Source organism: Micromesistius poutassou, assembly GCF_964030765.1.
Source record: "Micromesistius poutassou genome assembly, contig: SCAFFOLD_5603, whole genome shotgun sequence".
Classification (NCBI taxonomy): domain Eukaryota; kingdom Metazoa; phylum Chordata; class Actinopteri; order Gadiformes; family Gadidae; genus Micromesistius; species Micromesistius poutassou.
The window spans coordinates 2,044-15,253 of record NW_028180094.1 but is presented as its reverse complement, the minus strand read 5'-3'; the positions used below and the strand labels follow the sequence as shown (position 1 = coordinate 15,253).

The following is a 13,210-nucleotide window of genomic DNA, read 5'->3' as shown; positions in this document are numbered from 1 at the left end:
CTTAGCCGATGACAGATATGCCAATACCGATTTTCTTGAGCCGATGTTTGGAGCTGATTCTGCTTTTGCTCCCTCGATTGACATCATAAAAATGTCACAATGCTGCTTACAAATGTTACAAGTCTCAATTTATAAAAGGAACATTTATTGAACTGTCTGTAAATCAATGCTGGGAACAATTACAATTTATATTTTTTATTAATTATTCTAATTATTCTCACGCTCCTCAGGCAAGAAGAACAAGCTGCGTGTGTACTACCTGTCGTGGCTGAGGAACAAGATCCTGCACAACGACCCCGAGGTGGAGAAGAAGCAGGGCTGGGTTACCGTGGGCGACCTGGAAGGCTGCGTCCACTACAAAGTCGGTACGTCCCACCCAGAGCCTCCATGTTGAGGGTGCGGTCAGTGTCTAACCCCGCCCTCAGCGCTTTAACGCGCAGTACACTATTGAGGGGTACGCTTCTATCCAAAGCGCCTCACGATACTGTGAGTGCAGTATTAATAATAACATTACAATTTACATAGTATGACTTCATTTTCTTTTTATGACTTATTTATTAGGTCCCTGAAAAGACTAGCCATCTATTTTTTTTACCAAGTCAAATTCCTTGTCTTTTACTCTGTGGAAAAACTGATAAACTGATAAGCTGATTCAGATTCTTCTTCTATTGTACTGGTATTGAACCTCTGATCCCCATAATGCCTTGCTCTGCCAGTGGAGCTGGACTACAAACACAGGGCTCATGTCGTTTTGCTCCAAGACCCTGTCCATCAACACCTTGTCCTTCAATAAACCATGCAGCCATTTACCATTAGCAATTAATTCAGCATTAGTCCGTTTGCAGACACTAAAGAGAATTCAGATACATGACCTTTTAGACATCTTGGTCAAGGGACACGGGTACACTGCCAACCTTGGGGAATGAACCCTAGTACCTTACGTCCTGGGAGTCGAACAGTCTTACCACCACTACCCTGCCTGACCTAGATCTCTCTCTCTCCTTCTCTCTCTCTCCCGCTCTTCTCGCTCTCTCTAGTAAAATATGAGAGGATTAAGTTCTTGGTGCTGGCTTTGAAGAACGCTGTGGAGGTGTACGCCTGGGCGCCCAAACCCTACCACAAGTTCATGGCCTTCAAGGTAAGAGCGCGCCCCGTTAGAGGAATCAAACGCAGCCAACCTCAAAACGAAGGGTTAGTGGGACACACAGGGCTTTTTTGCGATGTCACGAAACATTACATTTACATTGAGGGCGTTTGAGAGATGCTTTTATCCAAAACGACGGTTAATACACACATTGAAACACCGACGGCGAAGTCAACCGTCATTCAAGGTGATGGACAGCTCGTCAGGAGCAATTAGGGTTAAGTGTCTTGCTCAGGGACGCCTCGACACTCGCTAGGAGGAGCTAGGGGAGCGAACTAGCAACCCTCCGGTTACCAGCCTACCCGTTCTACCTCCTGAGCCGCATCCCGCGAAGGGGTAGGTTGTCCCAACACACAAGGGAGCAAGGGGGGAGTGCCTATTTTCCCTTAGAATCATCCCTCGAACGCTAGCCAGCTCGGTAGCTGACTTGCAGCTAAGGGCACTCAAAGCAAGTGTTCTTGTTAAGGGGAGATAAATGGGACTGGGCCCTAGCCAATCTGAACCCATCGGCAACAAGTGCAAACTATCGTTTCATTTAGAGTATTCGTTCGGTACTTCGGGTCGGATCAGTCAGATTTGTTTGTTGTCATTCCCTGCAGTCTTTCGGTGACCTGGTGCATAAGCCTCTGCTGGTTGACCTGACGGTGGAGGAGGGCCAGAGGTTAAAGGTCATCTACGGCTCGTACTCGGGCTTCCACGCCGTGGACGTGGACTCCGGCGCCGTCTACGATATCTACCTGCCCACGCACGTGAGTAGTGCACACAGTCAGCACTCGGTGATCGACCGATATCTGCCGAATTCTTTTTCTTTTTTTCCGGCACGATTTACAGACAAGCCAGTGGACACGCCCACTTGTGATGTCACTATGAAAATCATTCCTTGTGCCAAACCATAGATATATACTGACTAGATATCGCCTGAGCTGCGCTGATCAGTGGAACATATACGTCAATGCCGCGGGGTAACCATCCACCTGAATGAATGAATGAACGTCGATGGGACAGAAGTCCTTTCAGTCTAAATCACTCTAAAACGCCTTTTTTTAAGGAAATCTTCAATCGGGTCGGGTCAAACGTGTGTTTGTGGTAATGCTATTAAAAATAAATTAAAAATACCTTCTTTTTTTTTACTATCATTACACGTCTGACCTATGTCAGAAACCAACCCGCTTGAATATTGCCTCAAAAGAAGACGTTTTAGAGTGATTTAGACTGAGAGGGCCTCTGCCCCATCGACGTTCATTCATTCAGGTGGGTGGTTACCATGGTTACCCCGTGGCAAGATGGCGGCATTGTTGACGCATGCTTAGAAGCCGAATGCGATATCTAGTCAGTATATATATCTATGATATCTAGTCAGTATATATCTATGATATCTAGTCAGTCTATCTATCTATGATATCTAGTCAGTATATATCTATGATATCTAGTCAGTCTATCTATCTATGATATCTAGTGAGTATATATCTATGATATCTAGTCAGTCTATCTATCTATGATATCTAGTGAGTATATATATATCTATGATATCTAGTCAGTCTATCTATCTATGATATCTAGTCAGTATATATCTATGATATCTAGTCAGTATATATCTATGATATCTAGTCAGTATATATCTATGATATCTAGTCAGTCTATCTATCTATGATATCTAGTGAGTATATATATATCTATGATATCTAGTCAGTATATATCTATGATATCTAGTCAGTCTATCTATCTATGATATCTAGTCAGTATATATATCTATGATATCTAGTCAGTATATATCTATGATATCTAGTCAGTATATATATATCTATGATATCTAGTCAGTATATATATATCTATGATATCTAGTCAGTATATATCTATGATATCTAGTCAGTATATATCTATGATATCTAGTCAGTATATATATCTATGATATCTAGTCAGTATATATCTATGATATCTAGTCAGTATATCTATCTATGATATCTAGTCGGTCTATATATCTATGATATCTAGTCAGTATATCTATCTATGATATCTAGTCAGTCTATCTATCTATGATATCTAGTCAGTCTATCTATCTATGATATCTAGTCAGTATATATATCTATGATATCTAGTCAGTATATATCTATGATATCTAGTCGGTCTATATATCTATGATATCTAGTCAGTATATATATATCTATGATATCTAGTCAGTATATATCTATGATATCTAGTCAGTATATATCTATGATATCTAGTCAGTATATATATCTATGATATCTAGTCAGTATATATCTATGATATCTAGTCAGTATATCTATCTATGATATCTAGTCGGTCTATATATCTATGATATCTAGTCAGTATATCTATCTATGATATCTAGTCAGTCTATCTATCTATGATATCTAGTCAGTCTATCTATCTATGATATCTAGTCAGTATATATATCTATGATATCTAGTCAGTATATATATCTATGATATCTAGTCGGTCTATATATCTATGATATCTAGTCAGTATATCTATCTATGATATCTAGTCAGTCTATATCTATGATGATCATGAGACCTGAGCCCCCGTGGTTTGATTTTCCTCCCCAGATCCAGACCAGCATCCAGTCCCACGCCATCATCATCCTGCCCAACACCGACGGCATCGAGCTGCTGGTGTGCTACGAGGACGAGGGCGTCTACGTCAACACCTACGGCCGCATCACCAAGGACGTGGTGCTGCAGTGGGGCGAGATGCCCACCTCCGTGGGTACGTCGGGTACCGCCCCCAGAACCACCGGAAGTCCTCCGGGAGCTTCCGTCCCCGGAGGTTCCCCGCCGCCGCCGCCGCCGCCACCGCGGGCGGGACTCAAACCGGAGTCCTCTTTGGCTAGTGTTAGCGCTGGCGGCGGCGGCGTAGCTAACGGCCGCCAATTTCAAAAGTCAAGCGAGGGGTTATTCTTCTTGTGTTGTTTGTGTTCTCGTGCTCGAGGTAGGCTGCGGTAAATTGTGGAGTTGAGCTGGGCGAGGTTTATGCATTAGTTTTGATATAATACATAACTGACTCATACCAAGTTTGGCTATTTATCGTTTATTGGGCGTTTCCCCAGTTTGATGGTTTGGTTCGATTTTAATTGTAATCCGCTTCCTCAATGTCAACAACACAAGCCCCATGCCTATTATGGCCCTATTACGGTACACAGCACACACCGAACAGACTCAGGTCACACACCGAACAGACTCAGGTCACAGCACACACCGAACAGACTCAGGTCACAGCACACACCCAACAGACTCAGGTCACAGCACACACCGAACAGACTCAGGTCACAGCTCACACACCGAACAGACTCAGGTCACAGCTCACACACCGAACAGACTCAGGTCACAGCTCACACCGAACAGACTCAGGTCACAGCTCACACACCGAACAGACTCAGGTCACAGCTCACACACCGAACAGACTCAGGTCACAGCTCACACACCGAACAGACTCAGGTCACAGCTCACACACCGAACAGACTCAGGTCACAGCTCACACACCGAACAGACTCAGGTCACAGCTCACACACCGAACAGACTCAGGTCACAGCTCACACACCGAACAGACTCAGGTCACAGCTCACACCTAACAGACTCAGGTCACAGCTCACACCTAACAGACTCAGGTCACAGCACACACCGAACAGACTCAGGTCACAGCTCACACTGAACAGACTCAGGTCACAGCTCACACCTAACAGACTCAGGTCACAGCTCACACCTAACAGACTCAGGTCACAGCACACACCGAACAGACTCAGGTCACAGCTCACACACCGAACAGACTCAGGTCACAGCTCACACACCGAACAGACTCAGGTCACAGCTCACACACCGAACAGACTCAGGTCACAGCTCACACACCGAACAGACTCAGGTCACAGCTCACACACCGAACAGACTCAGGTCACAGCTCACACCGAACAGACTCAGGTCACAGCACACACCGAACAGACTCGGGTCACAGCTCACACCGAACAGACTCAGGTCATCTTTAACGCACCCAGGGCCTGAATACTTTGTCTGACACTCTCCCCCCCCCCCCTCCCCCCCCCTCTCTCCCCCCCCCCCCTCTCTCTCCCTCTCTCTCACTCCCAGCCTACATTAGGTCCAACCAGATTATGGGCTGGGGGGAGAAGGCCATTGAGATCCGCTCGGTGGAGACGGGCCACCTGGACGGGGTCTTCATGCACAAGAGGGCCCAGAGGCTCAAGTTCCTCTGTGAGAGGAACGACAAGGTGAGGCGTGACGCCGCGTTCACACCGCCGCCGACGGGTCTCATTGACTTTGCATGCGGCGCTCTCGAAATGCATTGTGGGTCCCCGTCCGTTCTGTCGGCTCGGTTGCGTCAGAAATGTTCAACTTTTCAGGCGGCGTTGGCCAATCGGATCGCGTTATGCAAGTATACGCGAGTACACTGGCCAATGAAATCGCCTTTGTCCACCTTATTCCAGGCTGAACAATGCGCGCTGCCATGACGACCAGTCCCGTTTCCCATTTCCGGTTAGAAGCGAGAATACGTAGCTGGCGGTACTTTAGTGAGAATACGTAGCTGGTGGTACTTTAGTGAGAATACGTAGCTGGTGGTACTTTAGTGAGAATACGTACCTGGTGGTACTTTAGTGAGAATACGTAGCTGGTGGTACTTTAGTGAGAATACGTACCTGGTGGTACTTTAGTGAGAATACGTAGCTGGCGGTACTTTAGTGAGAATACGTAGCTGGTGGTACTTTAGTGAGAATACGTAGCCGGCGGTACTTTAGTGAGAATACGTAGCTGGTGGTACTTTAGTGAGAATACGTAGCTGGTGGTACTTTAGTGAGAATACGTAGCTGGTGGTACTTTAGTGAGAATACGTAGCTGGCGGTACTTTAGTGAGAGGACGAGTTCTGCTTGCTCCATTTTGACCCTAACGTAATAATATAGAACTTCTAAAACTATCGCTGTAGCCTTCGAGATATGCGCTAGCGGTGCTAATGTGCGAGCCACTACGTAAACAGCACTCGACCAGAAATGTAAAAACCGGCGGGCCGCTATGAATCATGGGAAATAGAACGGTCGCGGAATTCGGTGGATGAATGCCAATGTTTTAAAAATAACACTTAAATCAGGCTTTGGTTGTTTAGGAAACGGTTTGAAAATGTTCCCAGAAGAAGAACCATAGAAATGAGTTCCCGATGTATTTGACCTCGTTTACAGTTGGCTGCGGCCTCTACTGAAGAGGGCCTCCGTCCGTCACGTCTCTCATGTCCCTCTTCTCCCTCCCGCCCGCCACAGGTGTTCTTCGCCTCCGTGCGCTCCGGCGGCGCCAGCCAGGTGTACTTCATGACCCTCGGACGCACCTCTTTGATGAGCTGGTAGTCATGACGACGACCACATCCACAGAGAAACGAAACTAAACTAAACAGAAAAAAAAAAAGAGGAATCCAACCAACCAACCAAACAAACCTGCCGGCCAGGCGGCGGCGGGCACGACAAAAAAACCACACTTAAAAAAAAAAAAAACACAAATGCACGAACGTACGCACGCACGCAAACATACGAAAAAGCGGCCGACGGATTTTGACGACACTTTCCCGAAGAAGACGGCAAACAACCCTGTGCTGATGTATAGACTGAACTGTATTGGACATTTCTGTTTCGTAGGAGGAGGAGGAGGAGGTGGGGAAGGTTGTCTAGTGGAGTCTAGTGTGTTTTTGGGGCGGGGGGGGGGGGGGTGTATTCATACACGACAGCATGGAACCGGCCCCCCTCCTTGCAGAGCACGACCCTCCCCCACCACCCCCCTTCCCCTCGTCTCTTTCGGCGGCCATCTTTGAGGTGGTGTAGCATGGATGGTAAACATATACGTGTCATAGTAATGCTTAGTCTTCTGTGTGTGTGTGTGTGTGTGTGTGTGTGTGTTTGGCGGGGGCCGAGGCAGAGTCTGTAAAAGTGAGAAAAAGGCAGACGTGTGCGAATGGAAAGCGCGCGAGCGTGTGGATGCTAAGAAGTCAGTTCCGTACTAATACCGTTTTGTTTTTGAAAAGCCCGCCCTGCTCCCCGGGCTGGGGCTGGCGTTGTCGGCCGTTAGATGCCACTCGCCAACCAAATTGTATTCCTGTGTGACCCTAGCTTGACATAAATCCCCGGGCCTTGTATCGGCGTACTTATATTTTTTGAACCCTGTTCTCCGTTAAGGGGAGATCCACCGGGGGGCGACATCGTTCCATTGTTTGTGTGTCTTTTTAAGAACTTTATAAGTGTCTCCTCAAATGACAGGGTACGGGGGAATTGACTTGTACATAAAGCATACACCTCGGGCAGGCATCACCTCGACAGTAGTAGCCCCTGTCGGATGGTACACACACACACACACACCGTCGTAACTCGTGTGAGCGAAGCGATTTGAGCCGAACCTGTCCTGTACGTCAGTGGTCCTTACGCGGTTGACGCCGCCCACCCCCGACCGACCCGCCCGCCCGACCCCCCCGCCCCCGCTGTCGGTGCACCCTACCAACCCCGGAATGAACGTGAAACATCAGTCATTATCAGGGCTAGCATAAACTGTGAATTGGGATCACCAAGTTCATCGGGATGGGCTGTTATTTTTTTCAATACTAGTCTATAGGTAGAAATAATCATACCAGTTGAATGTGCTGTAACGCGGACCTCTTGTCAAACCCCCTCGCCCGCTCGCGGACGCCCCCCCCCCCCCCCCGTCGTCGTCTGTATAAAAGACTCTGCGCGACGCTCTACGTCTTTTTAAGATCATGTAGCTAAAAGCGAAAAAGCATCATATTGCGAGTTTCGTTCCGAACTCTTGAAACTTTTTGGCCGGCGGATTGGTCAACGTTTGGGAATCCCTCGGACTCACTCACTCACGGGGGGGGGGTTGAGAAGTAAACGTTATGGCTGGAGCGCTGCAAGACTGTATTAACACTTTAGCTTGAACCAGCAATATGATTTAATATCGGACCTCGTTGCAGTGTCGTGATGTTTTAAACCCCCCCCCCCCCCCACTCTCTCCTGGGGCCGTTGAAACGTCCTGGGTTCACTCTGTGTATGTTTTTAACTTTTGGTTTGAGGTCCAGGAACTCACCACGAATGGTGTCCTACATCCCAGAATTGTATTTTATCTTTGCAATCAATGTAACTCCCCCCCCCCCCCCCCACCCACCCAACTAACTAGACGGCAACAGTTTACTGTCTTTAGACAAAGGGTCGTGTGTGTGTGTGTGTGTGTGTGTGTGTGTGTGTGTGTGTGTGTGTGTGTGTGTGTGTGTGTGTGTGTGTGTGTGTGTGTGTGTGTGTGTGTGTGTGTGTGTGTGTGTGTGTGTGTGTGTGTACGGCCTGTAGAAGTAAAATTTAAAAAAAGCCCGTACTTGATACCTTTTTTTAATAAACGTCTCACTCACAGACTCACCTCTTGTTATGGGGGCCTCATGGTTTTTTTTATTTTTTTTTTACGTTTTTGCGATTTCGTTTCCAGTCGAGGCGGTGCCTTCGCTTCGCTGGAAAGTGTAGGATCTGCTGCCACCTTCTGGCCATCTGCAGAAAGGATACCAAGATAAAAAAAAAGAAAATAAGTCGGACACAAACCACTTGGGGCGGGAGGGGTAGCAACACAGCAACCAATATTTAACTTGGGGATTTAGCTAATTTTTGTTTATGCAATTTTTTTTTTTTTACTAATTATTCTATAACCCCCTTCGGATATGCGACTGCAGTGGTTTGACGATGCAGACACCTTACGTTGGAAATGTTTACAGGAACAATTGTTTTGTTAAAACCAATGTGCATCGGTGTATTTATGGATTACCTTATAGGGCAGTTAACACCCCCCCCCCCCCTTCCTACCCCACCCCCCCCCCCCCCTTCACTTTTTGTACTTTGTATTATTCTCTTTTGTATTATGGTTTTGAGGTTCATGTACAGGAATAATCGTAGGCCTCTTTGCTCACGTTTCAAACCACACAATCCACGTTCTCGTCCCGGCGGTTCAGGCGATCACGGCGTTTCCCTGCGACGGGTTTGAGAAGCTTGTGCACCCAGCCAGTTGCCCGGTGACATCATTCGTCTCCCTCAATTGTCTTTCTTACCTCTCTCTCTAATTTATGTCCTCTATCTCTTGTGTGCTATGGGAGTAACTGTATTTTTCCTGAAGGTTTTTTTTTTTTTTTTCATTGAATAAAATCTTAAGTAATCTATAGTGGCGTCCTTTGTGTTCCATGGTGACTTTGCAAAAAAAAAAAAAAAATCATACCGGGTGTTTAGCCGCTACGTACGAGCCGTTTCAGTCGCTACCCTTTAGTGACATCACAGGTGGGAGTGTCCACCCAGATGTACGGTCAGTTGATAATCCAATGGTTGTTGCGATGACAACACACAAAATGGGGGCTCTTAAAGGAGCATATATATATATATATATATATATATATGTTAAAGGAGAACCAACAAAAAATGCTTTCAGGTTCTGTTCATTCTGGGCCTGCGGCTCCCCCTGTTAATTTAACTCCCCTTCAATTTGCAGGTAGGACAGGTGTGTCACATCGACGCTTAATCAGCAGGTGAGCCAGCCAATCAGAGGGTATGCGTGCAGCAGTAGTGGGAAGTCATCTAATGCAAACCAAATGTACAAGTGGTGTCGGGGTCTCCTTTGAGTAACTAGAAGAGAGTAGTGGCAGGTGTAAAACCACTTGCATTACCTTGTTCAACGAGTAATACTCTTACACACGTCTTGTCTCTCTTAAAGGGAAATGTGGGTCACCTGTTCGTTTCTGTTGTTGAATCAAATACATTGACTCAAATTGCTTACAGGCATCAAATAAGTCGCCTTTTTTATTTACTTTGAATCTGTGCCGGATAACTAAAACCAAGCACGCCATATCACGTTTATGTTATTAGTCTAAAACGTTTTAACCACTAGTGGACCTTGAACCACCTTTTAGACCAGACTTGGGACACGCCACACTGCTTTTAACACGCACTTTGTGACTTTATCTTGTACGTGTTGTGTCTTAATGCACTGTAACTCGTACCATGTGAACGACATTCCTAACGATAACTTTGCCCCTTATGTTGCAACTCAACATTTAATGATATTTTTAATTTTGTATTAAATGCCCTATGCTTTAGGAACCACTAGTAGTCGAAGGTTAGGCTAGCTATTATATATTCTAGTCAAGTATAATAACTAATAATACGTTACCTCGTTTTAAGTACCACGTTGTGACCACAAGATGTCGCATCTGCGCAGTGCTTATGTTTTTGTGTCGTTCATCACGACGCGTACCGCTCTTTCACAACAAAGGTCTCTGACTAACGGTTACGGCGTCGGATAAAGTCGTCATATATCCAACGCAAAAAACGGCTATTCGGTCATTTTCATCTTGTAACTAACCCAAAACAGCCCAACAGCGAACAATATCGTTTTAAAAAAGCCTATATTCGATTAAGTATTTGAGTTTTAATCCAGTATACCCACATTTAAATTCAACTGGTGGTGAACCTCAAAGTTCTAAAAACACGTCTTCTAATCTCATAGTCCCTGATAAATATATCGTACGACGTGTCCCTAGTGTAAAATATAAAACAATTAGCAAAAGACCGTTATTTTTTTCCCCATTTTCTTTATCATGCTATTACTTTGAAAGGGCTCGACCGGAACCACATCCCCACCGTTCGGCGCTTTGACGCACGTCTCAGTTTAGGTCACGCTGCCATCTCGCCGGATGTTTTCGCGTCGACGGTGTGGTGTCACGGAGCCTTTCCGCCGAGACACTTTGTTCTAGACCTCCACGGATGGCCCCGACACCGTGAGTAACGAGCGGCCGTCGCGGCGCACAGCGTGCGGGCCCCGCGGACGCCGTCGTGCGGTCTTTAGCGGGGCTAGACGGAGGTCGTGACTGCGGTGATTGGCGCCGGTGATCAGGTGGCGGAGCGCGGGCGCGCGCACCCCTAACGTGCACGCCCCTGCAATTCTGCAAAAAATGCAATGCAATGCAATTCAATTCAAAGGAGCTTTTCATTCGCATAATAAGGAACACACGTTTGCAATGCCATAGCGGTTTAAATGCAAATCATGTGTGGTTGCAAAGGAAGGAGAGCAGTATTGGAATGTAAAAAAAAGTTGAGGATCAAATGATCAGAACAAAAATGTAACTCTGCTGTGCAACATGCATCACTGTCTTAGTTGTTTACAACGACCGGGCCTGAGCGCCAGGCAGGGTTACCGCTCTGTGTGACTGTGTTGTCAATGCAAACCCGTGTCAGTTCTACGCAGAGCAAGGTCACGGCAGGCAGCAACAGGCAGCTGACTCTCAACCCATCGCCATTGTTTGATTTGGTCTGATTAATGACTTGTTGTTGTTGTTTAAATCACGTTTTTAGAAATGTTTTTTGTGCATGGTTGCCTATTTTTGTACTTAGTATTATTTTGGGGTCTAAGCGAAAAATACAAAGTAGTCTGTTTTGTGTGTATTCACCTCCTGAAAACAGATGGTTAATGGTCAATTCAACTGAAAATAGATAGATTGAAAACTTTTATTGCCATGTCAACACAGTTGATTGGAATTTGTCGTTGTGCTACACAGGTTAAAATAAGGCAATACACGCACAGTACATAAACAATGACAGACAATCATTCAAACCAGTAAAAAGATAGTGTTCTATTGCAACTTCCCATACAGTGTTTGTGCATTTACTACATTTAGGGAGGGTGGTCTTAAAGGCTTTTAGTTCTTCCATCGTTTTCTCCCTGTCTCTTTAGCAGATCCAGTAAATGACTGTTTGGAAACTTAAATGGGGGAGACTTTATTCTTTTTTTTCTTTCTTTCTTCTCGCTTTGTATCTCAGATGCAGAATGCGTTATCTGCCCGGCAGATTTTACCGTTTTCTTTTGAACGCCTATCGGAGCCGTCATGGTCATTAAAGCACCGTGACAATCACGACAGTATCATCAGTAGCCTAACATTGAAATCGACATCGACCATCACGATACGGGCCCAATATGAACATGTTTACATTTACATTTAGAGCATTTATCAGACGCTTTTATCCAAAGCGACTAACAATAAGTACATTCGTCATAAGAAGTGAAACAATATATCGCTGTCGGTACAGTACAGTAAACTTAGTTTGTTTTGATTCTTTGTTACATTTCTAAAATGTTCTCACAGATCATCAAACAATTGAGCAACAGAATGGAAGCTTTTTGTATTAGTATTTCTTTTTGTAATAATAATGTTAATAAATATTTTTAATAATAATAACAATGTTATTAATATACATTGTTGATTAATTAATATTGTCGTGTTGCCTCTGACCCGAGAAGGCAACATGCTACGCTATAATTAGGATACGTGGCTTTTACATACTGGTATTTCCTCCAGTAACGACTGTAACCAGTGGCAACATGTCACTTGTGACATCTAGGTCAAACGTTTTAATTGGTCCATCCGATCCACAACTGCTTCACGTCATGTATCCTATGAAAACGAAAAGCACATCTGAGTTGAGCCCCCCCCCCCCCCCCCCCTCGGTCCACTGTCTTGTGCAGTGTGTGTGTGTGTGTGTGTGTGTGTGTGTGTGTGTGTGTGTGTGTGTGTGTGTGTGTGTGTGTGTGTGTGTGTGTGTGTGTGTCGCTCTACAGTAGCGGTTCTGGGGGTCTGGGGGTCCCGGTCAGGCAGTTGTCTTAAGTGCCCACCTGTTGACAGTGGCAGATGGCCCCTCGCAGTCTATCTGCTCTTTGTTTGCCCAAGCATACTGGATCTTATCTCGGGTTACGTCTCTGGCACTGAGGGTCAGATGTCTCTCTCTTGCTCGCTCGCTCTCGCTCTCTCTCCGCCCCTGTCCGAAACACCTGTCTCATAATTTCCTCGAGTGAAGCAGCCCAAGTATTATTTACATTTACATTTAGGGCGTTTAGCAGACGCTTTTATCCGAAGCGACTTACAATGACTATTATTTATACATTTTTATAGATTTATAGATTTATGTAGAGTTTATCAACGCCTTCAGAACTTTCCAGAAGTCTTTCTTGATCGACTACGCCTCAGGGTGTTTTTCTCCACACAGGGGGAACACG

The 13,210-nt window shown here is 45.6% G+C and overlaps 1 protein-coding gene across 1 annotated transcript; it reads left to right on the top strand.

The window, feature by feature from the left end:
* The first annotated feature begins 231 nt into the window (after window positions 1–231).
* LOC311371153 (mitogen-activated protein kinase kinase kinase kinase 4-like) lies at window positions 232–6,632 on the top strand. The gene is made up of 6 exons (XM_084489368.1): window positions 232–365; window positions 1,038–1,138; window positions 1,744–1,893; window positions 3,712–3,871; window positions 5,242–5,381; window positions 6,421–6,632. Exons 2-6 carry the CDS (start codon window positions 1,127–1,129, stop codon window positions 6,502–6,504), a joined length of 546 nt encoding a protein of 181 aa, XP_084345494.1. The 5' UTR covers window positions 232–365; window positions 1,038–1,126; the 3' UTR covers window positions 6,505–6,632.
* Window positions 6,633–13,210: the final 6,578 nt, after the last annotated feature.